Genomic DNA, 27,753 nt, shown 5'->3' with positions numbered 1-27,753 from the left:
GGGTCTATACATTAATTTCCTCTTGTCCACCTGAACCCGTCCATGAATTTTGACCAGAGTCTACATTCATTCCCTTGCAACCGTGTCTCGTGTTTCGGACGCTTCGAATTAAAGTTCTAATGAAACAAAATTATGCTGAGTTGGTATAATTAGTTGACAAGTGTGAGGTTGTCGGCTATAATGACGACATTGGAGCTTCTGCCAATCTTACGGCAGAAAGAAAAAGAGGCAAAGTCCAGAGTTCTTGCGCTGTTTATTAAGAGTCTTAAGGTGGCGTAACCTATCTAGCTAGTTTCCAGTTTCCACAATGGGCAAAACCTCTAGTTCATCCTCGTCATCGATTAGCAGTAACAGCAAGGACCCAGCTTTCTCAACCGCATCTTCTCTCAAACACCTTCCTACAGATCTAAGTCTTGGACTCAGCATTTCACCGATCCCACATCTCTACCCTTGTATTTCAAGGTATGTATATTCAACAACAACATTGCTAAATTCCAAGCCCCAATGAACCTCAGCCACATTTACTTATCCGAGCATTTCTTTTTATGTTTCCTTCTCATCATAGGGGGGCACCTTCGGATAATAGGCCGCTGGTAAGCAGTTCACGTGCGGCTGAAGTAAATGATTGCAGCCTCTTTGTAAAGGTGTACATGGAAGGGATTCTAATAGGCAGAAAACTAGATCTATTAGCTCAAGATGGCTACCACGAGTTAATAAAGACGCTCGAGCACATGTTTGACACCACTATTGTCTGTTAAGTCTCTAGTGCAAGTAGTGCTCTCTGATATCGATCCATATATTGTGCAACTTACTTTATATCTGCTTGTTTAGTCAAAATAATAAATGAAAAGATTAAACTTTGACGAGTTTGTGTTGCGAACAGTGGGCTCTGAGATGGAGGAAGTACTTCAACCTGCAGAGAGACGATGGCATGTGCTAACCTATGAAGACGACGAAGGGGACTTGATCATGGTTGGAGATATCCCTTGGGAGTAAGTTATCTATGACTTGGGTTAAGTCCTCTGAGAAACCCAATCATTTTGACCTGTGGCCGCTAAATAATGAATGACTAACGATCACGATCCTGTTTCTGCGTATAGGATGTTCTTATCCACCGTAAAGAGATTGAGGATCACCAGAATAGATGCATTCGGGTGTTAAATGCGCGTATGATTATCATGTATGTATGTATGTATATTAATTGACCGCGATGGACGAAGCATTTTTTTCCAGCGTGCTGTTCTGCTGTAATTCCCATTTTTATTTTCATCCTATGATTGTGACTATGTACTAGTGATCGCTGATCGCATCATATTGAAGTTGTGCGAGTGGTTACAATTTTGAAAGTTAGATTAGTACGAAACAGGTTCAACCCCGAGCCCACCCGATGTTTCGTGCAGCCTCTCTGCAAATGAGAAGGTATTCGTCCTAAGGTTCGGCCTACAAAAGGTATTCATTCTAAGAAGGCCCAGACCTTTTTCTCTTTAGTTTTTTTTCTTTTGAATATCTAAAATCATTCATTTTTTCTGTAAGTTATAAATAATATGAACCGTTTTGCATTGTACACAAATGTATGAGGGCCTAGCTAGTTAATCTTGATGCATCCTCAAATACATGTGTACAATTGGCCACACTGAAATAACCGATATAAAATAAAACATTCACCATAAATTACTTTATTTCCAAACTCTTTTAATACGTTGAAAACGTGCCTACTTACTTATATAATTTATAAAGGTTAAAGGGTTAAAATGTTCTAAAACTTGTTCTTCATGAATGCTTGGTATCCAACAAATTTTTTTAAGGTATTTTTGTCTCACAAGTTTTAAAAAGAGAACATTTTCACCCTATCATTAAAAATAAAAAACGTTGATCGTTAACTAGAAGTTTGACCAAAGATAATTTTGCATTTTTTTCTCCTTCTTCCTGTGTTTACTCTTTGATTTTGCTATCTAGTAAATTCTTTAAATTTTCTTTTTTCAACAAAGGAAAAAAGGCAGAAAAATATAGAATTGAGGGAGGAAAAAATTGTAAAATATCCTGATCAAACTTTAATTATTAGTCAATGTTCCTCATATTTAACGGTAAAATAAAAATACTCTTTTTAAAATTTATAAGATAAAAATACTTTAAAAAAAAGTTTAGAATACCATGTGTACCAAAAAAAAAGTTTCAAGATATTTTTATGATTTGACCCAATTAATAATTATTTCAGCCTTATGGTTTTTATTGGCTTGGGGGCCAAAATCTTGAGTCTTGAGATATATAGAAAGTTATTTAAGAAATACAAGGAAAGTGAAAAGGGCAGGTGCGCACCGTGAGAGAAGGTTGAGTGTTTCATTTTTGGTCAATTGTGGAATCGGTACACGTCCAGAAGAACGTCAACAAGAAATGAAGATTGATTTTTTTTTTTTTTTTCATTGATGACAGGACGACGCAGTTGACAAATTAAGCCGAGAGACCCAATCAAAACCATCCCGTCAATGACCGCCATAACACCCGCATTTATAATCAATTCGTCATTAGATTATTAAAAATTTATTAAAAAATCATCTTAAATTATTAAAATATGAAGTCTGTAGCAATTTAAGGGTAGAGGAAACCATTTCTCCCCGACAACATCCCGAAAGAACAAAGAAACAAACTTTTGTTCCAATGGTCCATTGCATCGACCAGCATGGGTTTAAAGCAAAGCGGGTGACTCTCAATTCTGATTCTTTGGGACTCTTCCTCTCCAGACTACCCAAATAAAGCAGGGAAAAAAGGTTAAGAAATGAGAAGTATGTGTGGGGGCAAATGCCAGTTATTGCGGTGATCTTTCAGCCTTTGATTTCTTTTCTCCGCTTGCGACTCGGTTTCCAAATTAAAGTAGTAAAAAGCTAAGCGAGCCACTTTAAGGACCAAACCCTAAATTCTAGCTCAATATGCCTTCCTTTAGTTTTCCTGCTCCTTGTAGCTAGCCTTTATACTTGGCCAACCTCTTACAATTAGCTTTATATGCTCGAACTTGGTGTCCATATTAACAGCCACAATTAGCTGGTTAATGAAGTCTTCTTCTGTCATTGTTTTAAAGTATATAAGGGCAATACTATCCTTTTCAAGCGCGGCTACGTGTATACATGTCAATATATAAGCTAAGAAATATAAAACGTGCTGCGCTCATTTTTCTCCCTTATCAAAACTCAAAAGAACAGCTAGCTAAATAATTCGTCACACTATGGGCAGGACAGAGGGCTGCTTGGTGTGTATGACACAAGAGGCTTGTTTGTACACGTCACGACTAAAAGCCAAGAATGGTAGCCATGACTAAACGTATAATATAGCGATTAATTAGGTTGAAGATTTTGAAGGCAGGACTTAGAGAGAGGGGGTGGGTGAGCGTTTACTTAATTTACTGTCATTCACTGGTTTCTCTGGAAGCAATTACATCCCGAGAAAAAGCAATAAGACAAAGTTGCGTTCAAAGCCAAAGAAGACACTCTGTTGAAAACGAGGCTTCTCCATACAGATGAGGTCTCCCTCTTTTCCAATTATTCTCGAAACGTTATCTTCCGCAGCTTGGTCCACTCAAAACCGTGACTTTTATGGCCGAAAAGTCATTGCCTTATTGGCTATGCCAAGTATAATACAAAGAGAATAATTAGAAATAATATATATGTGATAATACAATTTCATCAAGCTTCTATATATTAAAAAGACTCGTGAAAAGCACACCTTTGTCGGTTTCAATAATCCTGAGGATCCTTAACGAGGAAATCGGATCGCAACACTCCTGCACTGTTTAGCTATTAATCTCCCTAGCTGCTGCTTTTTGCTTTTCATCTCAGACTAACTATTTTTTTATTCTGGTTTTCAAAATTTGACGGGAAAGATTAATTAGCCAAAATTGACCCAGTGACGGGTTAATATATAGTACAATGTTACAACGTTGTGTTTCGTTCAATTTTCCCCTTCAACAGACATGGATTGACTGTAATCAACCTTGCCCGCGCAGCACAGTCCTTCGGAACTAAAAATGGTGGTAACGAAACAAATTCTATTATTTGTTTCACAGATGTGTAGTGTGTTTAAAAGTCAGGGATGGAAGCGTAGAAGGCTAATAGTGGAGGCCTAATAATTGGGGTGCGAGATCAGTGGAGGATAGATAGCTAAGCTAGGTTGAGGCGAAGGAAATAGGGTGGGGATGCACGTGAAGGTTGGGCTTGTGGTACTCATGATCCCTTTGGATTGAACGTGCGGGCAAACCCTAGTGTGGGGTCTCTCCTGACCCTTAATCTTCTCCGCCTCCATATAATTTATTACCATGTTCATTTTCAACGCCGCAACCGCATGCAAGGCCTCCACGAGCTCAATATTGTCTCGAATGAATTAGATTCCAATTAACTTCCAAGCTAGGTTAATTTACATAATAGTTTTTTTTTGTGTCAAAATATATGGAAAAAAGTACAGTTAATATACTTTTGTAAAGGGAATGCTTTTTTGGACAATTAATATCACGATCTGATGAAGAGTCGAACACCTGTAGTCTATATGAAGTGCCATCTTTGTCAAAGCTGTGGACAGAGAAAGAAGAATACCAACGAAACTTCAACAACTCGGCATTGACTTGCAGCTGTATATGGACCATCACCCATCCGAGTTTCATTTTATCTGCAACACTCCTTATTAACAGTCCATTAATATCAGAGAAAAACCATATCAAGAAATATAATTTTAGTTCCCGTAGCATATTCTATGCACATATAAATGTAGACACCGATGAATAGTCAGATACACAGACGCGCGCAGACGTATCTGAAAACATCCACTTCCTTTTCCACGCCTTGACCAATAAAACGGAGATCTTGTGCATGTAATGTATAAATAACACTAAAACGCTGGGATCGCGCGAGATGAGTGTTTGAACTTTGAAGTTCTGCTGTCCTTTATTTAAGCTTTGATTTGGAATAGACCCTAAAGTATAGGGAAGAGAAAAAGCCTTTTTTTTTTAATAAAATGTAGGACCCGAAGATAGACGGCGATCCATGCAAAAAACCCTAGAGAGTATCAGGGGAGAGGGTTAAATTACAATATATTTAATATATATTCATTAGGATAGATAGCTAGGTAAAGGGAGAATTTTCCTCCTCGGTGGCATGAGAGAGTCGGAAAAAGAACTAGCAAAAGCTGAAATCAAAAATATTTCCGAGCGCTGAATGTTTGCTGGGTGACATAATAAGGAAGCTTAAGTAAAACCAATTTTCCAAAGCGCTGTGCGTAAATATGATCTAATATGTAATTAATTAATTACATTTATTCAACGCTAGAGAAAAATCAACCTCTGGATGACGCGATACAATGGCGTCCGAGTAATAAATGGATTAAATTAAATAAACAGAGGGTTACTTATGAGGATCCCAAAACCTGAAAGTTCAATTCTTCACGTTTCCTGATCGTGCCAGGTGATATATTTGAACTTGGCGTGGCCAACTAGGCTATAAAGTTTGGTCAGATTCACTAGTTATATAAAACGGCATTGATTATTCTGTTGCTGTCGGCTGATACAATACTCCCAGTCTTTGTACCCATCTTCTAAATGCATTTTCTTTTTAAATTTCCAAATATATCTTCTATCTTTTTATTTCTACGTGTATTTATGTGGCGTGCGAACGATAATATTGATTTATCTGTGTGGACAAAATAAATACAAATTAACTCTGGCGATATTTTTTTCAAACAAAAAAAGACTCTTCCAGTCATCGTATAGTGTGATATATCTGTTATCCAAGACACGAGTTAGGAAAAAAGGGTGCAAGTTATTCAGGGACGTCTCAGCGCTGAGAAAAAATGCTATACTTTCCAATAATGAAGCGAGTAATCAGGCGAGGTATTTTGATAACCTAACATCCTCCACTTTATTTACCCACGATGTAACATAAACATAGAGTCAGAGACTTCAGAATTTGAACAAGGAAGCAGCAAGGTATGTAAGTTCAGAAGAAATAGTCATAAAACACTAATAAATTGCGTGCAAGAAAAAAATAAAGTAGTTATAAGTCGAAATTAGAAAGCTGATGTGGAAGGCATCGAGATTAATATTTCCATGGGCCATAATCCGTTTAATTATATACTTGTGTTAATCATCGTGATCAAGGTCAATCTTTTCTGCCAAACGGATTGAAACTACGATAGTCCTCCTTCAATTATCTATGGTCATTAAGTTTCTTTTTTTGGACCCAATGATCATTAAGCGTTAATAGCTTATAAATTAAGAATTAAGAAATCTAAGTAATATCTCATCTTTTAAATTATGCACTTAATTTTAAATTTGAAAATCATACACTTAATTTATTATTTGACCAATTCTATCTGTAATTATGTCTCTTACTCCATATAATCAATTTTAATGAAGATGGTGTACCAAAAAAATGAAGACAGACATATAATTGAAAAAAAAAATAGTGATTAATGTCATTCTGGATTTTAAAGAACGTTTTGAACCCAGGATACAAAGATTCTCACTCTGTCTGGAAATCAGGAAGGTTGCGCTGGACTTGACACGGACGGTTCCGTCGCTCAAGGAGGTGGAGCTGCTTGGTAGAGGTTTACTAAGAGACAGTCCTGGAACGAAAATGGGTTGCAGGGCATCACATACAACAAAAATCTTGGTTTCATGCCCTTTTGAACTTCTGCTGATGTTTTTGAAATTTTAGAGTCTTAATTTTAAACTCCGATAGAACAACGGTCATGATGATCAGAAAACCATAACCTAGCTTGACCAGCTGTACAAAAACCTTGAGACTCATCAACTTCAAAAACTTAAGGATCCATTGATCGCCCATCAAAGGTTGTCAACATGCTAATTAGATTGTTACTCTGGATCATATATCAAGAGAAGCTAACAGACGGGAAGATTGGCTAGCTCCCCGAAGACAATATCTCCACGGCGAAGGTGCCACTTATGACATCTCTCCTAACGTTTCCCTTTTTGTGGTGGGTTCTTCACTCCTATACACGAGCTGCTTGTGGCCATTGTAACGTATTGACTCCAAACAGAGAGAAGAGAAAATGGTGATTTACAAATGAGAAGGCAGTCAATCATTTTTTATCTGAATTAGAGGGAAGGCGGAGGAGTGTTAGTCGACGTGGCGGGTGATCCCGATGACGCAGGGGGCGGGGGCTCAAAGTCAGTGAGTTAGGTTCTGCTATTCAAGTGGGCCCCACCCCAACTCCAACCACCGTCACATTGAGCCGCGGGTTGACCTCAAGCGACCTCCTCCACGTGGGTTCATTGTCCCCCCTCCAACAAAAAAAAAAAAAAAGCTTACGTCATTTTCCCGCGAAGCCCTTCCCTCTTCTCTTCTCTCATTAACTCTTCTTTTCGATTCTTTGGACCTTGGTACTTTTTCTTTATTTTTGGACCCCCCGCCCCCTCCCCTCACGACCTTTAAACCTTCGTGTTGAATCAAATCACCATTGCTTGCTCCTTTGTTCCTCCTTGTCCCACTCCCCTCTCGTCGACCGTCATGGATCAAAGCCCTCATCCCCGTCGTGAATTGACCTTCTTGGGCTCCGGCGACTTGCTCCCCACGAATAATTCAGATCCGATAACAGAGAATCCCAGCGGCCCCCGCCATCCTCCCATCAAAGAAATGGATTTCTTCTCCCGTTCCGTTGACAAAAGCTGTGATTCTAGCCCGCCTCGGGATCCGGATCTTGACGACCGCCATGATGGACATGGATCGGTTCCTTCTGCTGTTCGGCCTGTAAACGTGAGGTTTCAAATCAATTCACAGTCCGGCTCCCACTTCAACTCAGTTCGATTGAATTAATTAATTTTTGTTTTCTTGCATTCGGACAGACCGGCCTAAATCTAACGCGTTTAAGTTATGGAACTTCAGAAGCAGCAAGTGATGAAAATCCTGATACCGAGGTATGCATCGTCCCGTCAATTTTATAATTTTTCTTATGGAATCTTGCAAACTAGTGGTTTTTCTCGTTTCATATTTTCAGCTCATTACAGTCCAAGGTGAATTACGAAGACTGCATGCAGAGAACAGGAAGTTGAGAACTATGCTCGACCAGATCACCAAAAGCTATAGCCAACTGCAAGCTCAGCTGTTCATCGCTTTGCAAAAACAAAACCCTATGAAGGTGAATTTTTATTCGAGTTAAAGTAATATGACTGAATTGTTAAACTGCCGCATATACCATGGATTTTCGTGCTTTTTCCATGAACCGAATATCATTTGTTTTTAACTAATCAATATAGATTCAGTATTTCTTATCATACGTGTATGTTTGGTTTCTCTTTCTCTCTATGCGCGCTCGATCAGTAGTTGAAAGGCGCTATAATGCTTCACTTGGATTTCGAATTTTCCCTTCACTTAGCTTGAACGTTTGAACCCTTACTAAAAGAATTCATTCTCAAGAATTTATATTTTTAATTTTACTATTGTTATCTACGAAAATAAAATACGTAGTTTCTCGCCACAGTAGATAAAAGTAGTGTTAATATGTATATAGACTACAGTCAATGCATGGCAATGCCAATATAGAGCTATATTAACTGTGTGTCTAAATCTGCGGTACACAAGAAATCCAAGTAATGATCAAATTAATCCAGTGGTTATCGAAACAGAAGGTCGAAGCAAATGGCATAGTGGCGGGGAAACAGTTGATGGACCCACAGCCATCTACCAATTTAGAGATTAATAATCCATCTATTTCCGATGATAAGACCCAATCTTCGGCGCCCTCAAACAATGCGGAGGTTATGTCAAACCAACGTGAACACCATTTGACTAAACTTCTTGGGAAGCGAGCTTGTCCTGAAGATGCTTTTGACCGCTCCTCTACTCAGAGTTGGGAGTCATCCATGAGCACCAAGTTACAAGAATCCAAGAGATCAGACGAACAAGTTTCGGATCAGGTCGCCTTCAGGAAAGCCAGGGTTTCCGTACGTGCAAGATCCGAAGCTCCTCTGGTACCTAATTCTATATCTCTCTTAATTTGATCTCTGGGCATGTGTAGATAGTCAGCATGGGGAAATGACTAAACTCTCCACTGTTTCAGATAAGTGATGGATGTCAATGGAGAAAATATGGTCAAAAAATGGCGAAGGGTAATCCTTGTCCCCGTGCTTATTATCGTTGCACTATGGCCGTAGGATGCCCAGTTCGTAAGCAGGTTCGTGTAATTCTAGCTTTCCATATCTGTTCATGGTTTTTCTTCCCTTGTTTCATGACCAACCAGCGGAACTAATATTCTGTTTCAACAGGTGCAAAGGTGTGCCGAGGACAAGACAGTGCTGATAACAACCTACGAAGGAAATCACAACCACCCCCTTCCTCCGGCAGCCACTGCAATGGCGAATACAACATCGGCGGCGGCGGCAATGCTCCTGTCCGGTTCAACCTCAAGTACGGGCAAGGAAGGCTTAACACCTTCAGCGGGATATATGTGTTCTATGGCCTACCCGTACGCATCTATGGCCACTCTGTCGGCGTCTGCACCATTTCCAACTATCACACTGGACTTGACCCAAGTCCACAGCGGTGGCTTGCAGCTGCAACGAGCACACCCCTCATCAGGGCCCCGTTTTCCTGTGCCAGTAATGCTGCATGGGTGTCCGCCGGGACAGCTCATAGCACATCCCATGTTGTTCCCGCAGAACAAGCTTCAAGTAGGGCAAAAGCTGCCCATGGTTGAGACGGTGAGCGCAGCCATTGCTTCTGATCCCAATTTGACTGCAGCACTGGCGGCTGCAATATCATCTATCATAGGGGCGTCCGGCAGCCGCGGAGCAGCAAGTAATAACACGGTTGCTTCACCTACCGGAGTTGCTATGAATACTAATAATCCAAATAATGCCTTTAACCCCATGCCTGTGCTGCCTGTCTCCCCGCAACTACCTCGTTCATGCACCACGCTCTCCACCAACTAGCGTCTCAAATTTGATCCGCCACTGGTTTTGGCATGTACAGAAACGATGGACAAGAGAAGACCATATTTATTATCTTTGTTATTGCCATTGTTATCATTTTTTTCCTTCAGTTTTTAAGTAATAATCAAGAAGTAAAACTTTACAGGATAAGACGAGAGCTTCAGTTGTGCTCCTTTATTTTATACTATGTTGTACCGAACTTATACCTGATTCTAAGTCCGGCCGTCTCGCGTAGGTAGTGTAAGCTTTCCAGCTGCATGCGCAGGAAAATTACACGTCACAAAAATACTTCTACACACACACACACACACACACACACACACACACGGAGTTCAGTCGTCTAACTTCTTTATTGTAAGCCCGAAGCTTCTTAAAGTGAATTTGCAATGCGTGTGAACATGTAACCGGTCAAGCATTAAGTTTAATTTCGGAACATTATACAGACACATGACGTTGGATCCAAGAACTTGGTTTCCCAAGTTCAAGTTCAATATTCACGTAGTTCAATGCTATTGTTATTTACGTATAGTTTTACTATGTAATTAAACGCGATTTTAAAAAAAAAAATGTCGCGTAATTTCATTTTAATTTACAGTTAAAATGATTTTTAAATGGTCAACAATGATAAGTTTGTTTGTGTTATAATCGAAATGTAAATAGTAGTAATAACGTAGAAAAAGTAGATCCCTTCCCATAATTGATTCATGCAATCAAATAGGGGTGACATAAAAGTATGTGATTCTGTGTGAAATTCGCACCTCATAGTCACGTCCTTTTGACGCAAATATCAATTCATATGCTTCAATCTAAAATTTGCACTTTGCTGGATCAATCAGTTCATCTTTCTTCGTCTCCGATCCTCTTTCATCTTAGCGTGTCGAAGTTATAGGCATATGCCAGATAATATATCAAGGTTTCCTCAAATACATTCTTCCTCTCTTTTGACTAAAATACAGAAAAGAACATCGCTCGTCAGCGACCGCCGTTGATCAAATAGAAGGGGTTTGATCTTATTCTTAAGCAACACTGAATATTATTGTGAGAAGAGAAATCACTAGTCTTAGAGTGTTACCACCATTTGGACCTAACAACACTTAAAGTATGTCAAAACTGACAGAAGAATCGCCCCGATGGCAACGAATCACGCTTCTAATAGCAAGAGAGATCAAGTTAAACGAGGTTATATATTAACAATAATTGACAATAATATTCATCACAAATTGTCGTTGTGTTTGAACAATCCAAGTACCGAGCGTTCCGGAAACAGTCTTAAATATGATAAAATAGTTCTCAAACTCCCTTACCTCATTTTGACCGAATGCAAAGATGTGAAGATGATGATGTAAAGATGGTTTGATTATGGGAATTGAAGTATAAAGTTATAGTGATTACAACTATGAAATTGAAATAATAAAGTCTAATTCTAAGTACAGACTAATAAAGTCCGTCCCCTAATTTCACCAGTTGGGCCCCTTTTATACTTGTATGCATGAGATCGTTGGGCCTGAAAAATCAAGAGCCTATATGCGAAATATTTGTTATCACTGGGCATGTTTTTGCAAGATTCATGAGACGTTAGATAATGATCTCATGTCTCTTTAACGGTCCTTCATGTTTAATCACTCCAAGTCTTAAGGATTACATCCCTCGCCTCAACATGTTCTCATTACAGAAACTTATCTGGGAATGGACCGGGCCTTGATATTGGGCCTGACATTTCTTATTCCTTTCTCTTTTGTTACCCTGTGCTTTTGTTAATTGACTCTTTATTTTAGAACGAAACAATTACTATGCCCATTAATGAAGCTTCTCTCTCAAAAAATAAAAGGAGAAACCAAATCTATTCTGGGGGGAAAAAAAACAGTCACAACACGGGCTGCTGCTCTCGGATAGTTGGGGCTCATTTGGTGCAAAATGAGAATAGGGAAGGATTTTAAAAAAATAGGAAATTAAAGTTTCCCGAAAATATAGGTAATGTGATCTCCACTTTTCAACATAATCACTTTACCATAACTCACTAAAATTATTTTCTTTCATCTGGTTTTCCTTTCTTCAAATAATTATGCACCAAAATAGTCCATTATTGACGGAAGGCTGCCGGAATACAAACTTCTTTCTGTATAAAGCTACTCTTTCACAATATAATGTTCAAATTTTTATTGAGAGAGGTATTTATGTTTAATGTCTAACTGTGTCTCGAGTGAAATTGTCTCCAATAAAAAATACCTATTAAATATTAATAAAAAAAGTGAATATAGAGAACTAATATTTTGCTCAGGGCTTCACAAATTGCAAATATTCAATTTTATAATATATGAATTCGAGCATCCTTGGATACTACGTTTGGTTGTAGAAAGTAAGGGAAAGGAAAGGGGAGGAAGAAATCTCTCCAAATACCCATCTGGAGGGCAGGGTTGAGAAGGGAGGGAAGGGGATCCTCTATATTATTGCGAAAAGTTTTCGTTCCAACAAACATAGTGTAAGAATCAAATAACTTGACCTGTGCAGACAAATTTGATCCTTAAAAAGTTGTGGATTAATTATCCTTTTTTTTTTTGGCCAACAATTACTTTCTGGTTCACTTACTCGACATCGGCCTCCAGAATACATAAATCGCTGATGATTTGGGCCTTCCGGATAAGCACTTAATACAAAAAAAATTGACCTATTTCTTTTTTTTTTTTATATTGCTATCGAAACATAGCTGGCTACATAGCACTACCCCTATATTAAATTATAAAATATTTTTAAATAAAATTATACATATTAATAAATTTTATTAAATATACTTTATAATTTTTTAAAAATAAAAATATAAACTTTTAAAAATAATACTCCATTTAAAAAATACTATTAAAGAGAGAAAATATATAAGAAGAATAATATTAGAAAAATATTACTAATGAAATTTTATTTTTGACAAAAAAATATTTTATTTTAAAATGTTAAATCTTGGAACAGAGATAATATATTATTATGAGATTAGTAATTCAACCAGATTTTTCAAAAAAATAATTTTCGTTATTATGCTAACGTGTTTACTATTTCATCTCCATAACAGTACTGATGTTGTGTATCTAAGTTCGTTGGCCGCATGTTACTGTTTAAAATTATATATATAAATAAAAATTAAAATGCAAATATATAAATACTAAAAACTTTTTTCAAATACATTCGGTGTTTTTTAGTCAATAATAATAAATTGCACCAACCAACTTTATAAAAAGAATAAAACTTTCCCAATCTTCTGTTAACTTTATAAAAAGAATCGAAATTGACCACCTTTCTAAAATTAATAGATACTCGTATATTATTACGGAAACTTCTAAATAAAATATTTATGAATATCTTTATACCTTAATTTTAAATAAAAAGTTTATATACGTCTACAAATTCATGCAAAAAAAAATTCAATATATAACAAATTTAATTACATTTTATATTTTTAGTTAATATTAAATATATAAAATTAAATTGTAAGTTATAAAAAATATTTATCTCACAATTTTATTAAAAATATATTCTCATTTAAAAATGTAAAACATTTATAATCGAATCACGCTTCCATCAAAATAATTATCATGTAGTTACTTTTCAATTAACACTATCTTTTTATATTTATTTTTATTTAATAAAATATTTTATTTTAAAGTAAGTATAAAATAACTTAAATATTAAAGACACTTTTGATAAAAACACATTAATTATAATTTAAAATATTAAAAATATTTTATATTTTTTAATATCCAAATCCTTTGGGGGAAAACAAAAAAGCTTCCCATTTCTGAATGGTAATAGGCTAGTAGCAGCAAATTCTTGAAATTTGAAATTAAATGTCTCCTTTTAGGTACGCTTAAATTCACTGGCCCCGAGTTAAAAAAAAAAATAGTACGCTTAAATTGGAGCGGGAGGTCGTGATGCTTTCACTAGTCACTAGGTTGCTAAGCTCCTCTCAGTATAGGGGGCCGCTTTTTTCCTGAATAAACAAAGCTAGCAAAGAATTACAAAAACAAAACGATACAAACGATAAGAATAAAAGATAAACCATTTAAGCATCACAAACATGAGAAAACCACGAAGATACGACTCTTGTAAACTTAAATCACTATAAGCAAAGGCTGACACTGATCTTGGTCATGACTCATGATTAAGCTCGCTAGTCTGACATGATTTGTTTTTTATATGCACGTTTTGCATGGCCTTGTACTTAAAAAAACTCACTCGTTGATGCCATTTCCATTAGCGTCCATTTAAGGCAAAATAATGGATGATAGGTAATCACTAATAATTGTCCCCCAGTTGCCCTGGGGCAACCAGGACCAACACCATCCCAAGGACGCAACGCTAATCTGGAGTTTAAAAAAAAAAAAAATCCTGAAATCATGTAGGATTATATCCACGTAAAACTATCACTTTAAAAATACCCAAACCAAACAAAAACAAAAACTACCGTTTTCTTGCCCCCACGGATCCAGTCATATCATACACGTCAATAATGCTAGTTTTCTAATTTTAGTCTAGGGCAAAAACACAACCAGGAGCCAATACCCTAGTAACTTCTTCCCCAGTATGTCCATTTCTTCGCAGGTCTTCCTGACGCAAAGCAATTGATACCTAAGGAAAAACAACCACACAAGGTTTTAGAAAACAATTTCATCAGTAACATCACGTCGAAGGTTATGCATACATAAACCACTAATAGTTCAACAATAACGAACTTTCATGTGTAAATCCAAAAATCGTTGTTAGCTAATTCAAATATTTTGTAAGGAAACTGTACTAAGTTGACATTCAAGTCTGAGTGTAGGGAGGACATGCAAGAATGTGGAGCAACATTAATCAGTATGTGGGAGCTGCAGTGTTTAAAAGTTGCAAAAAATGCCACTCATCTTGAACTCCATAAAAATGTTTGGCTTTCGCTGAGTAAGTTTAAAACATCAAACATAAAAATTACAGTTCAAATTGATAATGATAACAATAGTACCTTCTGGGAGTTCTGGCTGATCAAAGGGGCTACACAGGGTCTTAGCTGCTCCCATCTCACCCTTTGTCCTTCCTTTGACGTCTACTTCCACCTCCTAAAACATCATATATCAAAATTGTTACTAAGAATTCCGGAATAAAAAAACATCTTTATAGACACTCTACTCAGCCAACTTAGAACACAATATTACAAGGTAGTTTTTCCCCATTTTGGATAGAAAATACATACAGCAGATGTAATATACCATGAGAAAAATATATAAAGAATTATAGCTTTCCCACAAATATCATTACTTTTTTTCCCCCAAGAGAGAGCGCTTATTTCACAACATGGAGTACGTGATGCATAGAAATAGGTGTTTTATGCCACTCTAAGGATTTAGCCCAATCTCATGCCACACACAGCTTATTTCCAAGGAGTGTTGAGATTGATTATTTTATTTTATCTATAGCATTGTGACGTCATTAAATTGATGGACAATTGCAGATTGATTAATGATTGACATTTTTCAATTTCAGCGAGCTACACAAGGTAGATAGTATAAATAGGAAAAGTTTAGACTCTGCAGAGAAACAAATTGGCCAAAAGAATGCAAATTCAAGAAATTTTAACATCAAGAAATCAAGAAACTTGAAGTCTGACCCCGCCCCCCCGGGGGGGGGGGGGGAATTTTCACACAAGTCATACCTCCTCATCACACCAAGGAGCCAGGATCATTTTTCTTTGGCTCAATGCTTCCACAAATTCATCCCAAGTATGTACAACCTGAACACAAGCATTACGCTTTCGTTTTGCTTCATCAAACAGGCTCTGTTGAATATCATGCAGCAAATCCTTCACTTGCTCAACCAAACCAGTATTAGGAATATCTATTTTTGCTGAATTATCACGCCGAACCGCACGGACCTGTGAATGATACGAAAGAGAAATACTTACATGGTTGACTGAACTAGAACAATGACTAAAGTGTGACTGCAAAAGTTGATTTAACAAGAGGGCCAACCTACTGACCCGCTCATTTGCAAAATCCTTTGGCCCAATTTCAATCCTTAGAGGAACACCTTTCATTTCCCAATGTGAATACTTCCAACCAGGAGAATAGTTATCTCTAAAGTCTGACTCAGCACGAATGCCAGCTTGGCACAATGTATTCACAGTTGCAGAGCAGGCACTAAATATACCTTGTGTATCAGCATCTTTGTATGGCACTGGAATCACAATGACTTGGACCGAGGCTACTTTAGGGGGCAGCACCAATCCCTTGTCATCCCCATGAACCATCACCATCACACCAATCTAATGGAAAAGGGCAAAAATATTAAGACAACTATGTAGAGGAATCCTGAAATACATTTCTGTTCTAGAAATCAAAACTTACAGTTCGAGTACTATAAGCCCAAGAGTTCTGCCAGGCCATTGCTTTCTCTCCCTTCTCGTTTTCATAGTTTATCTCAAACATCTTAGCAAAATTTTGGCCCAGACAATGAGAGGTTGCGCCTTGTATACCACGACCAGTATTAGGGATAAATGCCTAGCATAAGTTACATCACAAGTTTATAAGCTTTAAGCCACGATTCAAATGGATCAACCTTCATGCAAGAACATTACCTCAACACTAGTGGTATAAAGTCCACCAGCAAACTTCTCCAGCTCACTTTTCTTACCCTTGATGACAGGAATTGCTAAATATTCTTCATATATTCGCCTGTACAGTTCCAATATTTCAAGGACCTGAAACAGACATCATTTGGAATGGTTTTAAAAACATTATATCTGGAAAAAAAGTTCTCAAGAAACCAGAATTTCCATGTGTTCAACTCAAATTCATCAACAATGCAAATTTCATGAAGTCAACTGCAAGAGGGCAATTCGCTGTCCAACTTGTAGGCACTGTTTTTGGGCTCCATTCTTGGCAACAATATTGTTCCTTACAATAATGTAAATCCTAGCACCTTCTTGATAAGAATTAATTTGATTATTCCATTTGATGCATCTCACTGGCAATTTCACTATGCAGTTACAGTTTTAATTTGTCCTCAATTAAGCAACAGCCGCCTTTCAACTTTAGCCTTTCACCATATGTTAATTGCGACCATATCATCCTTAAATCTGCTACATTCATTTGATGGATATGCAACTTAGTAATCCAACATGTAATACCACCATTGACGAATCCAAATACTCTAAACTATTCTTTGTAAGTAGGAAAATTTTATTTGTAAAACTTGTTGAAATCAACCTCCCCCCAAATTTTGGATAAATTTTCAGGCCCCCCCCCCCCAAAATGATCATTTCTGGATTCATCCCCGAATACCACATCAAATGGTAAGCCAAACATACTAGCAGCAGAGTGAGCATGTATTACCTCTGCATCCGCCTCCTCCTTTGTTGCAAAAGCAGTGTGTCCTTCCTGCCAAAGAAACTCTCGACTCCTGTATTCAGAGCATGTATTAGAATCTGACAAAAGCATCATAATTAAAATAAATACAGATGTAAGTAAGCAGATACAAAATTCAATATTTAAAAATTACAACATATTTTAAAACTTTCTAGTGGTTCAATGGATTAATATTTAAAAAGATATCAGTTATTATTTTAAAAGAAGTGTTACGACCAATTTACCACAACAGGAAATTCCACAGCTCATAAAGAAAACAAAGACAACCGTAAAGGATTACAAAACAGATGTAAGAATGCTTGTTATTCAATCATTGATGCAGTTTAGTAAAGTAGAAAAGGTCTCGTTATTCTAAAATACCATCATGAAATAACAAGTAGAGAAAAATAATGTGAAATAGAATAATATTTAATACCTGATAAAAGGTGTAGGATTGCTGAACTCCCATCTAACAACATTGCACCACTGATTAAGTCTCAAAGGCAAGTCTCGATGTCCCCTTATCCACTTAGAGTAGTATGGATACATTACAGTCTCACTGGTTGGGCGAATAGCAATAGGAACTTCTAAATTAGTTTCTCCAGACTTTGTTACCCAAGCCACCTAATAAAAGACCAATAGATTAGAAGAGCTGCAATAGTGCGTCTCATGACAATCCTGACCTCTTGCAGTAAACTCTGATTATATTAACTGGCAAATGACAACTTAAAAAGAATCTCACCTCTGGTGCAAAGCCATCGACATGATCCTTTTCCTTTTGCAAAACTCCAGGAGATACAAATAAAGGGAAGTAGCAGTTTTTGACTTTCATTTTCTTTAATTCTGCATCAAAGAATGCCTGCACGTTGTTTTTGATAAGACAAGAGACTCTAAGAAGTCCGAAATCAGGGAATGCCTAAAAGAATTTAAGATGCGTATGGCAGATACCACAGATGGACTTGTAAAGAACTTTAAATCTTACTTGCATGACCTCCCATATTGACATAGCCCATGGCCTTAGAATATAGCATCCAGAAATATCATAGTACTCGATCATCTCCCCATTGACAACGACCTACCACATTAAAACAAAATTAACCAACAAAAGCATTACTGTAGTAATTGGAATTTATACCTGGAAAGCCATATTCAATCGAAAGGAACAAATAACGTGTACTTCTTCTCCACTATCATGGTGAAGGTCAAGGATAGCCCTGCTATTACTATTGGACTGTGAATAAGCACTGCTATGAAATACGATCAGATCAGACCTACTTAGCCTAAATAGTTCTTCAACACCATAAAATGAAATTCTAACGGATTGAAATTTCAAACAGCTACCTCAGAATACCACTCCCCAAAGTTGTCTGCCTTTCGATTAGAGAGTCCTAGACCTGTCTCTTTCTTCACCTCCTTTTTCTTCCCGCCTGAATTGCTACAAACTTAGATAGTAAAATGTGGAAATGGACACAAAACAGAAGCGCAAAAGGCACTACCGCTTACCACCAGATTGTTTTGCAGAAGGCTTCTTATCTTCAATCCCAGCCATCCGGAATGCCGAGCTAACGAAACAACGAATAGTAGATATAAGTTACAATCGCTCTTGTACTTGTGCATCTTAAGCCGAAATGCAAGTTTAATTTAGGTCACCTATAATAAATATGCCGGAGGAGGAGCCGACGGCGGTGAAGGAAACCGCGTGGGATAGCAACTGGGGTGGCCCGGAAATAAGGGTTTTCCGCTTTCGGAGGCTAATTTTTATTTTCCACATAAAACGATAACGCCCATTTTTTTGGGGTAAAAAAAAAAAAGAGGGTGCGTGAACTATCAACTTTGAGTAAAGGGAAAACGAGAATAATTTTTTTTAAATATAAAAATAATAAATTAATCTTTTAAAATATAATAATTTTTTTAAATTTTTAAAACTTTATTTATCATTAATAAATTTATATAACTTATTAAATTATTGTTATTAAAAATAAATAATTTATAATTTTTTTTATGTTTATAATTTTTTCTCTTACATTCATAATAATACAAAAATAAATCATAATTTTATATGTTAATTTTTTATTTACTATTGTATTATTGAAAATGTAAAAAAGAAAATTATAAATACTTAAATAAAAATTATTAAATTTTTATTTTTAATAAAAATAATTTAATAATTTATATAAATTTATGAATAATAAAAATTTAAAATTTTTTTTATAGAAATTATGACATTTCAAAAAATTAAATTATTATTTATATATTTTAAAAATTATCATTTTTTTTAAAAAAAGTGTACTTCCTCTATACATCTATTATTTAAATTTTCAGCATTTAAATTTTAATTTACTTTCATTATAAATTATATATTATAAATTTAAAACTAATAAATATTAGTTAAAACAAATGTCTAGTTTAAAATATTGATAAATATTATCTTAAAATTATAAAATGACATGCACATAAAAAGAAAATTTTCTCTTTAAAATGTATCAGCTAAAAATTAAAAATAGATGAAGTGGTGAATAATTAAAATTGAAATTAAAGGCCATTTATTTAATATAAAAAATAAATAATTTTTTTAGATAATTTAAATATTTTATAAAAAACTTATTTTGTAAAAATTTTATGAAAATCAAATATTATTTTTTGTTTGGTTATAATAATTAAAAAATAATTATTAATTAGTTATTTTTAAATTTTATAATATTTTTTTATTTTTATTACAAAAATGATTTATTGTCAAATTATTTTAAAATTTTATGATTTTTAAGTATCCTACTTTTTTAAATATTCTTTTTCACCTGTCCCATTAAATTGTTTTTGAAAACTACTAAAAATGAATTTTTAAAATAATTAAAAATATATTTTTTAAAAATTTTAGTTATTTTTTAAATTTTAAATAAATATTGTGAAACCTTTCAAAAATAAACTTTTTTAAAAAATAAATTGAAACAAACAGAGTCCAAGAAGATTGTTATATAGGTGAAGAGGTGAAATATATTTTAGCTTTATAAGCTTTAATATTTTTAAATTACCCTTTATCTCAATGTGGAATTGAATTTTTATTGGTCAAATCAAGCACATAATTTAAAGCAAAATCATGTTATTTATTGAGATAGGATATTTTTATATAAATTTTTTATAATATATTGATGATTGATATTGATAATATCAATAGTTTAATAGGGTCAGGTATCAAAAACTAATTATGCTTTGGTACATGAAAAAGAAAAATTTTTAACTGACTTGAACTATCAATAGTTACTTCCTTTGGTTGATAATTTTAACTGTTTTACATGTTTTTAAAAATTATTTTTTTTATATCATAAAAAAATTAAATATATTTTTATTTTTATCTTTAATTTTAAATCGTGATATAAATATATTAGATATCTTTATAGTAATAAAAAATAATTTAATTATTATAAAATGTTATATATTTTAAATTAAAAATTATTTTTTCAAGGAGAGTTAATAGTTTAAGATTGTATTTCATTTCATTCATAACTTAGTAGAATAAACAAATAACTGAGGATTGTTAACAAAGTCACAGAGATACTGAGATGAAAGCTTGAAAGGCTGACTTTTACGCATCGGTCAGGAGGAGCGATGTATAATTGCTGCAAAAAAAAAAAAAAAAAATTAGCAGCGTATAATTTCGCTTGTTTCTTCGCCCTTTCTGCATTCTTCGCCTCGCCTGGACGCAGGTTGCCAACCCGCCGGCGGCTCTGGAGCAGACGAGAAGCGTAATCTATCGGTATTAGAGTTTTGCTCTCAATCGATAATTCATCGAGAGAATTGAACACGATGGCTGAAGAATCCCAGCAGCCGATCAGGCTGATGAATTTTGTATCCGAAGATCAAGTAAATTTTCCCCTTAAACCCCCTGAAGCTGAAACAAACACTATGTGCACTAGTTCAGAGTTACAGTTTTAAATTATTTTTTTTCTATGCCTTGAATCTTTGAATTAATTTTAAGCTTATGTTATTCATCGATGTTTCCTGACGTTAACGGGTGTGTGTATTCCGAATAGTTGGCTGAATCTAAAAGAACAAGGGGTGAAAGACTTGAAGACGGCACTGCCCAAAGGGATAGACCCCTCTACGAGGTCAGCTTTCACTGTCCCCTTCTGATTTATGGTTATTTAGACTAGACAATTGAAATTTGATTCATTGTTTACGTTGAACTTTGCTTTGTCCAACCTCATAGAAAAAGGTATCGAGTGACTACATCATCTAGTAAATTGTTTAGTATGTATGAAAAGGGCGAGCTAGAAGAGCGAGTCAATTTTAAGCCTTTTTACTTACATGACGTCCATTACAAATGGCTATATGGAGTTAGCGATTCAACTCAGCTGCTATTAGATTTAAATTTTACCCTCAATTTGCAGATTCTAAAGGAGAATAAGGACAAGCGGGATGCGGAATTTAATGAACGGTTCAAACATAGTGAGTATTGGAGTAGCATTTAGTACATTATGGTTTTTTTCTCTTATGTAGTGCTTGGGTGTGGACATCTAACTTCTGGGAGATGGTTTAGAGTAGAGAAGATCTTGGTTACTGAAAATTGAAACATTTTCAACTTGCATGTGGCTTTCCCAAGTATATAAATCAATGCTGTTCCAGTGAATGCTTCCATGTTTTTTTGGCCAATATTAATATCGTCGTGTTTAATGGCCCTTTTTGGGGGAAGGCATTTTATGCTATAAATATGTTCTACAAGTCTTCCATGTTTAGATTTATTTTGTTGCCATTACCAGTTGAAATTTACCCTTCTTCAATCCTTACAGGACCGCCTAAAGCTTTAGATGAAGATGAGACTGAGTTTCTTGATAAATTGGAAATGGTAACACTTACTTTTTTCCAACCATTAATTTGAAATGTTTTAAGGATGGAAGTTCCATTTTGGTTCTGATTAAAAGCATTAAAAATGTCATTTTCATTTAGGGAGTGTTAGGGTGGGTGTTTTTTTTCTTTTCTTTTCTTTTCTTTTGCTTTTTTTTTTTTTTTTTTTGAGGAGAGGGGAGGGGAGGGGAGGATGGAATCTTGTTTGGATGGAAAAAATGGAGGGGAGGGAGGCAAATTTTTATCTTCTCTCTCCCCTCCTCTTTCCTCCTCCCCCTGCCCTCCAAAAGTTGGGGGGGGGGTTTGGAGGGAGACAAACATTGTATCATATGTTGACCAAAAGATCCGCACTTATTTTTTATCATCCCGCAACTATAACTACCCATCAATAAATAAACTAAATTAATTAGGTGCAAACAATTATACTCTTTTTTGGACAGTAATATTTCTTCCTTTTTTATGATTTGAATTTCTGTATCCTCTAAACCTTCCAGACTAGGAGAGAATATGAACAGCAAGTGGCAAATGACGAAGCTGAACAAATCCGGAGTTTTCAAGTTAAGTCCAGCAATTATTGGGATGATGACAATAACTCTTGAAGCTATAATAGTACACCAATTTCTTGTTTATAATAGTCAATTTTCTCTTAGAATAATGTCTTGTCTTGCTATTGTAAAAGGGAATTTATCATATGTGGGTGCCAATATTTGATCCATGGTTTTGCTAAATACGTTTTACTTGTGTTTTTTTTCCTTTTTAAAGGCAGCAGTGGCAGCACAGTCCAACATTGTTCATGAACTTAAGGAAGCAGCATCTCGTCCTGTTTTTCAGGTTGGTTTCAGTGAACTTTTTATGTACATTGTCTTTTTTGGTTTTTCTACTTTAACTGGGTGATAACAATTCTTGGTTCTACTTTTACTGCGTAAAAATGCTTGCATCTTCATACTTTTGTGTCTTAGTTGCTCCTGAATTCCTGACTTCTTTGACAAATTTTTTTTTTTTTTGCCTTTTTTTTTTCATGACTCAATCTTGAGGAGCACCTGTTGAATAAGATTTCAGACTAATTTTGGTGTCTGCATGGAAGACTTTAGTTGTTTTACTTTGAAGGGCTTGTCCTCCATTGCAATTTTATGTCCCCTCTGTTGAAGTTCTGTTTTTAGAAGTTTCGTTCTAGCTAGGTGCTTTCCTAAATAACCCAAGCCAAAACTGTCTTTTGAACCAAGGTCTTGTTCTTTTTTAAAACCTGAAATGATGAGTGTGGCTAAGGAACAGAAGTTGTCACTCGATATTCATGTTTTATTACCCAATAACTGTTATACTCCTTTTTATCCAAAATATAAGCAAGTTTTAGGAAAAATTTGCATATCAATAAAGTCATCATTCCTATAAAAATATATGGTTTTTCCTTTTATCTCTAGGCTTAATTACCAATGCATTCCATGATGAATGAGAGATACATTTACAAATATTTAGGTTAATATAAAAAGGGTAAAATGGAATTTTTTTTTATACATATATTAGGTTATTTATATTTTGAATCAAGATTAGCCAAGAGAAAATGCTCATATTTTGCATTCAGTGCAAGTTGTGTGATAAAAGGAGACCAAGAGATATGTGTTTTATGTTACAAAATATCACTGGGAAAGGACTCAAATGAGATGCTTAGGATTAATTTGAGGTTGCTGCGGGATGTGTGTGAATATGTGGGTTTTACCTGTATGATGCCAAGCACAAAGTTCCTGTCAGATGATGAGCATCCGAACCCCTCCCCCCTCTTCGAAAATCAAAAGCCCCACTTTTCAATGAACAGGATACGAGATGCATCTGTTTTTGCTCTGAAAACAAACATCTGAACTTTTCGTTTTTAGAAACGCTGAACTAAAATTTCTTTTTTTTTTTTATATCATATATTATATATTTCCCTTCTCACTCTTCTGTTGGGATGCTTGCATTATGGTTATTAATAGCGATCATAATTTTTGGCCACTTGGGGACTGATTAAGAGTTAGCACTTGGGATATTTACTTCTACATCACGTCTTGACTTGATGGCTTGCTCATCGGCTATGTTCACTAGAGCTAGGCCGGTGCAACAGGTGAGACAGGCTTTTCCGAAGGGCTGCCCATAGCCCATTCCATTTTCTCCAAAATGGGCTGGGCTAGCTCGTACCTTCGCTCAACTTGTTTTGGCCTGTTCCAAAATGGGCTGAGCCAGTCTTGGCGGGCTGAAAACAGGCTGGTCCAGTCTGTTTATCATGAAAAATCATTACAAAAAAAATCTTGAACTTGGGGAGAAAAGTTGGGAAGGTGGAAAATGAGAATATCCACGTGTGAACACAAAACAATGAATCACCAACTAAAATAATCATTTTTACTTGAGGCTCTAGAATCAACATTTTTTAAAAGCTGTGAGGGCATAAAAATACATTCATCACTTGAATATTCATAGATTTTTACACGTTATTTTTAAAAAAGGAGCTGGTATATTAATTGAACAAGAGAATTTGAGTCAGAAAGCGAAATGGTCCAAAATCCAAACAGAGACAAATCCTTGAATAAATGGAAGACCATCAGAATACTAGGTTGAACTCAAGTAGGAGAGTGCGCTAGGCAAGCAACAAGATCGAAGAATCTAGATCAAGAAGGACAACGAATTTGCAAGTTTATGTGTAAGACCATAATAGAGATAAAGCAAATAAATTTGCATTATCGATGTCAACATCAGGTTGGGCTTGTGCCTGAATTGTCGCTGAGTGTTTGGACTCTAGACTGAAGCGAGATGCGAAGCAGTGAGACAAGGAGCAATGAGATCAAGATGTGAGAAAGAGCATATTGGTAGCTTCAACTGTCAGATCGGACTTCTTAGTTCACACTTTTGCAATTTTTAGTTGATTATAAAGCATCGGTACTCTGTGAACTGAACGATGTGACTCGACCTCAAGTGGAGTGGTGAAGAGAGCTTGACAGTGACTGGAATGGAGAGTGTTGATGGCAACTAGAAATGATACTCAGAGACAAGAGTAAGAGCCAAGAGCGGAGTCGGAGACAAGAGGGAGCGGGTTCAAAATAGGATGAGCAAATGATGGGGATGAGATGAGATGATGTGCGAGCGGGGATGTGACTGCAAGGGTTTTCCTTTTTTTTTTTTTTTTGGTGGGAGTGGAGTGGACAAAGAGATAAATGTAGGGTTTGACAATTTTTTATTTTTTATTTTTAAGTTAACCTCCAAACGGGTTGGGACAGACAACCTGAGGGGTGACCTGTAGCCTGTCTTGCCCAGTTATGATACAAATGGGCTAACTTGTAAATTTAGCCTGCCTGTTTTTTCCCTTAACCTGCCTATTTTGATCGGGTACAAGCAGGTCCGATGGGTAATGAGTTGTCTATTCACCCCTAACTAGAACACCACATGTTTCTCTTGCAGGAAGAAAAGCCTACTGGAAAGAAGAATGCAGCATCTCGGCCATTAGGCATGATTATAAAAGTCAAGCCCCAAGCTAAAAAGGCCCGGGTAGATTCAGGAAATGCAGAAGAAGCTTCAAAAGTAGGCACTGACAAGCATGAATCTTTGGAGCCAGCGCAATCATTGAATGGAGAAGCTGCAGAGTCTTGTGAGGTTGCCCCATCTGGGCTTGTTTCGTATAGCGACGAAAGCGATGATGATAACGAGTAGTGGTGGTATTTTTGTTTCCAAGTACTTACGTTTTTTCAACTTGTTTTTTCATGTGGTATAAATGCCTTTTCTGCCCAATACCCACGCGTGTCGAGGCTTTTGATGTAAACAGTTATATCCTGTGAGTTGGCTTCCCTGACGAGGTGCAGGATCTACGGTCCAGATTTATTTTTTTATTTTTTATTTCACATTTTTTAAAATAAAAAATTATATAAATTGCACAAAAAAAATTGTTTATCTATCTAGATAGTTTAAATTTAATATAAATTATTCATATTTAATATTAATTTTTTTATAAATGGATTTCTAGATATATTTGAACTGTGCAGGACTGCAGGTTCAATTTTTTTATAATGTTTATAATGAAATGTGGATCATTTATATTAAATTTGAATTGTTCAAATTAGTAAATAGATTTATTAAAAAATTTTATAATTTATATATTTTTATTTAAAAAAATGTGAAATGAAAACTAAAAAAGTATTTTTTTTTTTGGATCAAGTGGACAGCACAGAAAACTAGACCATAATGTCAGACTCCAAAGCAGCAAACACACATTGCGGTGGGCTTGGGAAGACAACAAGATTAGATATCTGACGCAGAGCCTCCTTAACTAAAATATCAACAACCATATTTGCCTCTCTACTGCATCATGAGAGCATTAAACACCAGTCTCTACTCCTCATATTTTGGATCTCTGCTATCAAGTCTCGATCTGGATGGTCACTAGTATCTTCCTTGCACAGCACTGCCAAAACTTCTCTGTAATCAGTCTCAATTTCCACCTTAGTCCACGTCATATCCCAAGCTCTCTTAAAAGCCTAAAGCACCCCACCTAAAGTTTTGCATTTAGACTAAAGCTAGTACTAATATGATACATGAAGCCACCCAGAAAGTTTCTTGATTGATCTCTAGCAATTCCACCACATCCAGCAACACCTCCATCTACACCGCAGGCACCATCGATGTTAAACTTAATGATCCCAAGATCAGGAGCACGCCACATACCCCGACCTTTTGCAATATTATTTGTCAACAACCTCAGATTAGACCATTTGATCACTGTTTATGTCTGAGCGAGTATAGTTTGCACACCAAAGGCTTTTTGTTGAAACACCCTCAAATTTCTATTAATCCAGAGTTGTCTGCAAAGAATAGCAAACCACACATCCTATCTAAAACCATTCACCAAGAATCTTTGAGACAAGTTTCAGTCCATCCATTCTTCATGAGTCTCAAAGGAGAGAAATCAAGATCTCCACTCCAAAGGCACTACTCTCTCCCAACATCCCTCCACTAAGTAGCAATCACGGAGCATATGCATGATATCTTCCCTGTAACGTGAACATAGTGCGCATGAGGTATCCGTTTGTAGTCCTCTGGCATCACGAACCACGTTCGTCATAATCCTATTGTAGTTGCATAGCCACAAGAAAGTTTTATTTTTTTGAGGAATAGGAGCCTTCTATAACTTCCTCCAAAAGCCTCTACGACTCGTATTACTGGTGGGCGATAGACCTATGTGAGCAGACTTAATAGTGAACTCACCACTATTGTTCCATCTCCATCTTATTCTATCCTCATCAGGTGAGATTCTCATGTGCATAATCTCTCTAACCATGTTCAATGGCAGAAAGTCTTTAAATTTATGTCTATTCCAGCTGCCCGAGGGATTAATGTATTTATCTATCGTCTCCTCACAAACTTCATCAGACGATGTGTTAGTAACATAACTCAATAGTCCCTCGTGGTGGGGAAGCCAATGATCTTTCCAAAATATAATACGAGTGCCACGACCTAACTACCATGTTAAACCATTTTTGGTGTCAGGCCATGCATCACAAATACCTCTCCAAGCACTGGAAGCACGTCTTCTAGTTTCAACAGTAGGTATCACATCGTCACCACATTTATACTTCTCTCTTATAACTCTTACCCATAACACATCCCTCCTTT

At 35.9% G+C, this 27,753-nt stretch overlaps 4 protein-coding genes across 6 annotated transcripts; 3 read left to right on the top strand and 1 right to left on the bottom strand.

The window, feature by feature from the left end:
• The first annotated feature begins 281 nt into the window (after nt 1-281).
• On the top strand, nt 282-1,381 carry LOC129304830 (auxin-responsive protein IAA20-like). Its single transcript, XM_054944641.1, has 4 exons — nt 282-462; nt 566-753; nt 884-992; nt 1,101-1,381. The coding sequence occupies exons 1-4, from the start codon at nt 308-310 to the stop codon at nt 1,159-1,161; spliced, it is 513 nt and encodes a 170-aa protein (XP_054800616.1). The 5' UTR covers nt 282-307; the 3' UTR covers nt 1,162-1,381.
• Nucleotides 1,382-7,390: 6,009 nt separating this feature from the next.
• LOC129306435 (probable WRKY transcription factor 47) lies at nt 7,391-10,075 on the top strand. 3 transcript variants are annotated; one of them, XM_054947048.1, is made up of 6 exons: nt 7,391-7,751; nt 7,841-7,912; nt 7,993-8,133; nt 8,624-8,965; nt 9,055-9,168; nt 9,260-10,075. In XM_054947048.1, exons 1-6 carry the CDS (start codon nt 7,506-7,508, stop codon nt 9,923-9,925), a joined length of 1,581 nt encoding a protein of 526 aa, XP_054803023.1. In that variant the 5' UTR covers nt 7,391-7,505; the 3' UTR covers nt 9,926-10,075. The 3 variants fall into 3 exon arrangements, with proteins under 3 accessions (XP_054803023.1, XP_054803024.1, XP_054803022.1); XM_054947049.1 differs by having other exon boundaries at nt 8,606-8,965; XM_054947047.1 differs by having other exon boundaries at nt 7,392-7,751; nt 8,621-8,965.
• A 4,057-nt stretch (nt 10,076-14,132) lies between these two features.
• On the bottom strand, nt 14,133-19,041 carry LOC129304897 (proline--tRNA ligase, cytoplasmic-like). The gene is made up of 13 exons (XM_054944733.1): nt 18,937-19,041; nt 18,790-18,848; nt 18,628-18,713; nt 18,269-18,361; nt 18,029-18,145; nt 17,723-17,910; nt 17,275-17,341; nt 16,518-16,640; nt 16,288-16,440; nt 15,921-16,205; nt 15,597-15,815; nt 14,910-15,003; nt 14,133-14,539 (listed from the first exon to the last, which is right to left on the bottom strand). Exons 2-13 carry the CDS (start codon nt 18,833-18,835, stop codon nt 14,475-14,477), a joined length of 1,536 nt encoding a protein of 511 aa, XP_054800708.1. The 5' UTR covers nt 18,836-18,848; nt 18,937-19,041; the 3' UTR covers nt 14,133-14,474.
• Nucleotides 19,042-20,841: 1,800 nt separating this feature from the next.
• Nucleotides 20,842-25,980, top strand: LOC129307132 (uncharacterized). The gene is made up of 7 exons (XM_054948012.1): nt 20,842-21,144; nt 21,315-21,389; nt 21,672-21,729; nt 22,071-22,126; nt 22,620-22,682; nt 22,888-22,956; nt 25,549-25,980. The coding sequence occupies exons 1-7, from the start codon at nt 21,088-21,090 to the stop codon at nt 25,795-25,797; spliced, it is 627 nt and encodes a 208-aa protein (XP_054803987.1). The 5' UTR covers nt 20,842-21,087; the 3' UTR covers nt 25,798-25,980.
• The last annotated feature ends 1,773 nt before the right edge of the window (nt 25,981-27,753 follow it).

Source organism: Prosopis cineraria, unplaced genomic scaffold (genome assembly GCF_029017545.1).
Source record: "Prosopis cineraria cultivar Desert tree isolate PC_DT_omini unplaced genomic scaffold, ASM2901754v1 PC3, whole genome shotgun sequence".
NCBI classification, from domain to species: Eukaryota; Viridiplantae; Streptophyta; class Magnoliopsida; order Fabales; family Fabaceae; genus Prosopis; species Prosopis cineraria.
This window is presented reverse-complemented; position numbering and strand designations above follow the sequence as displayed.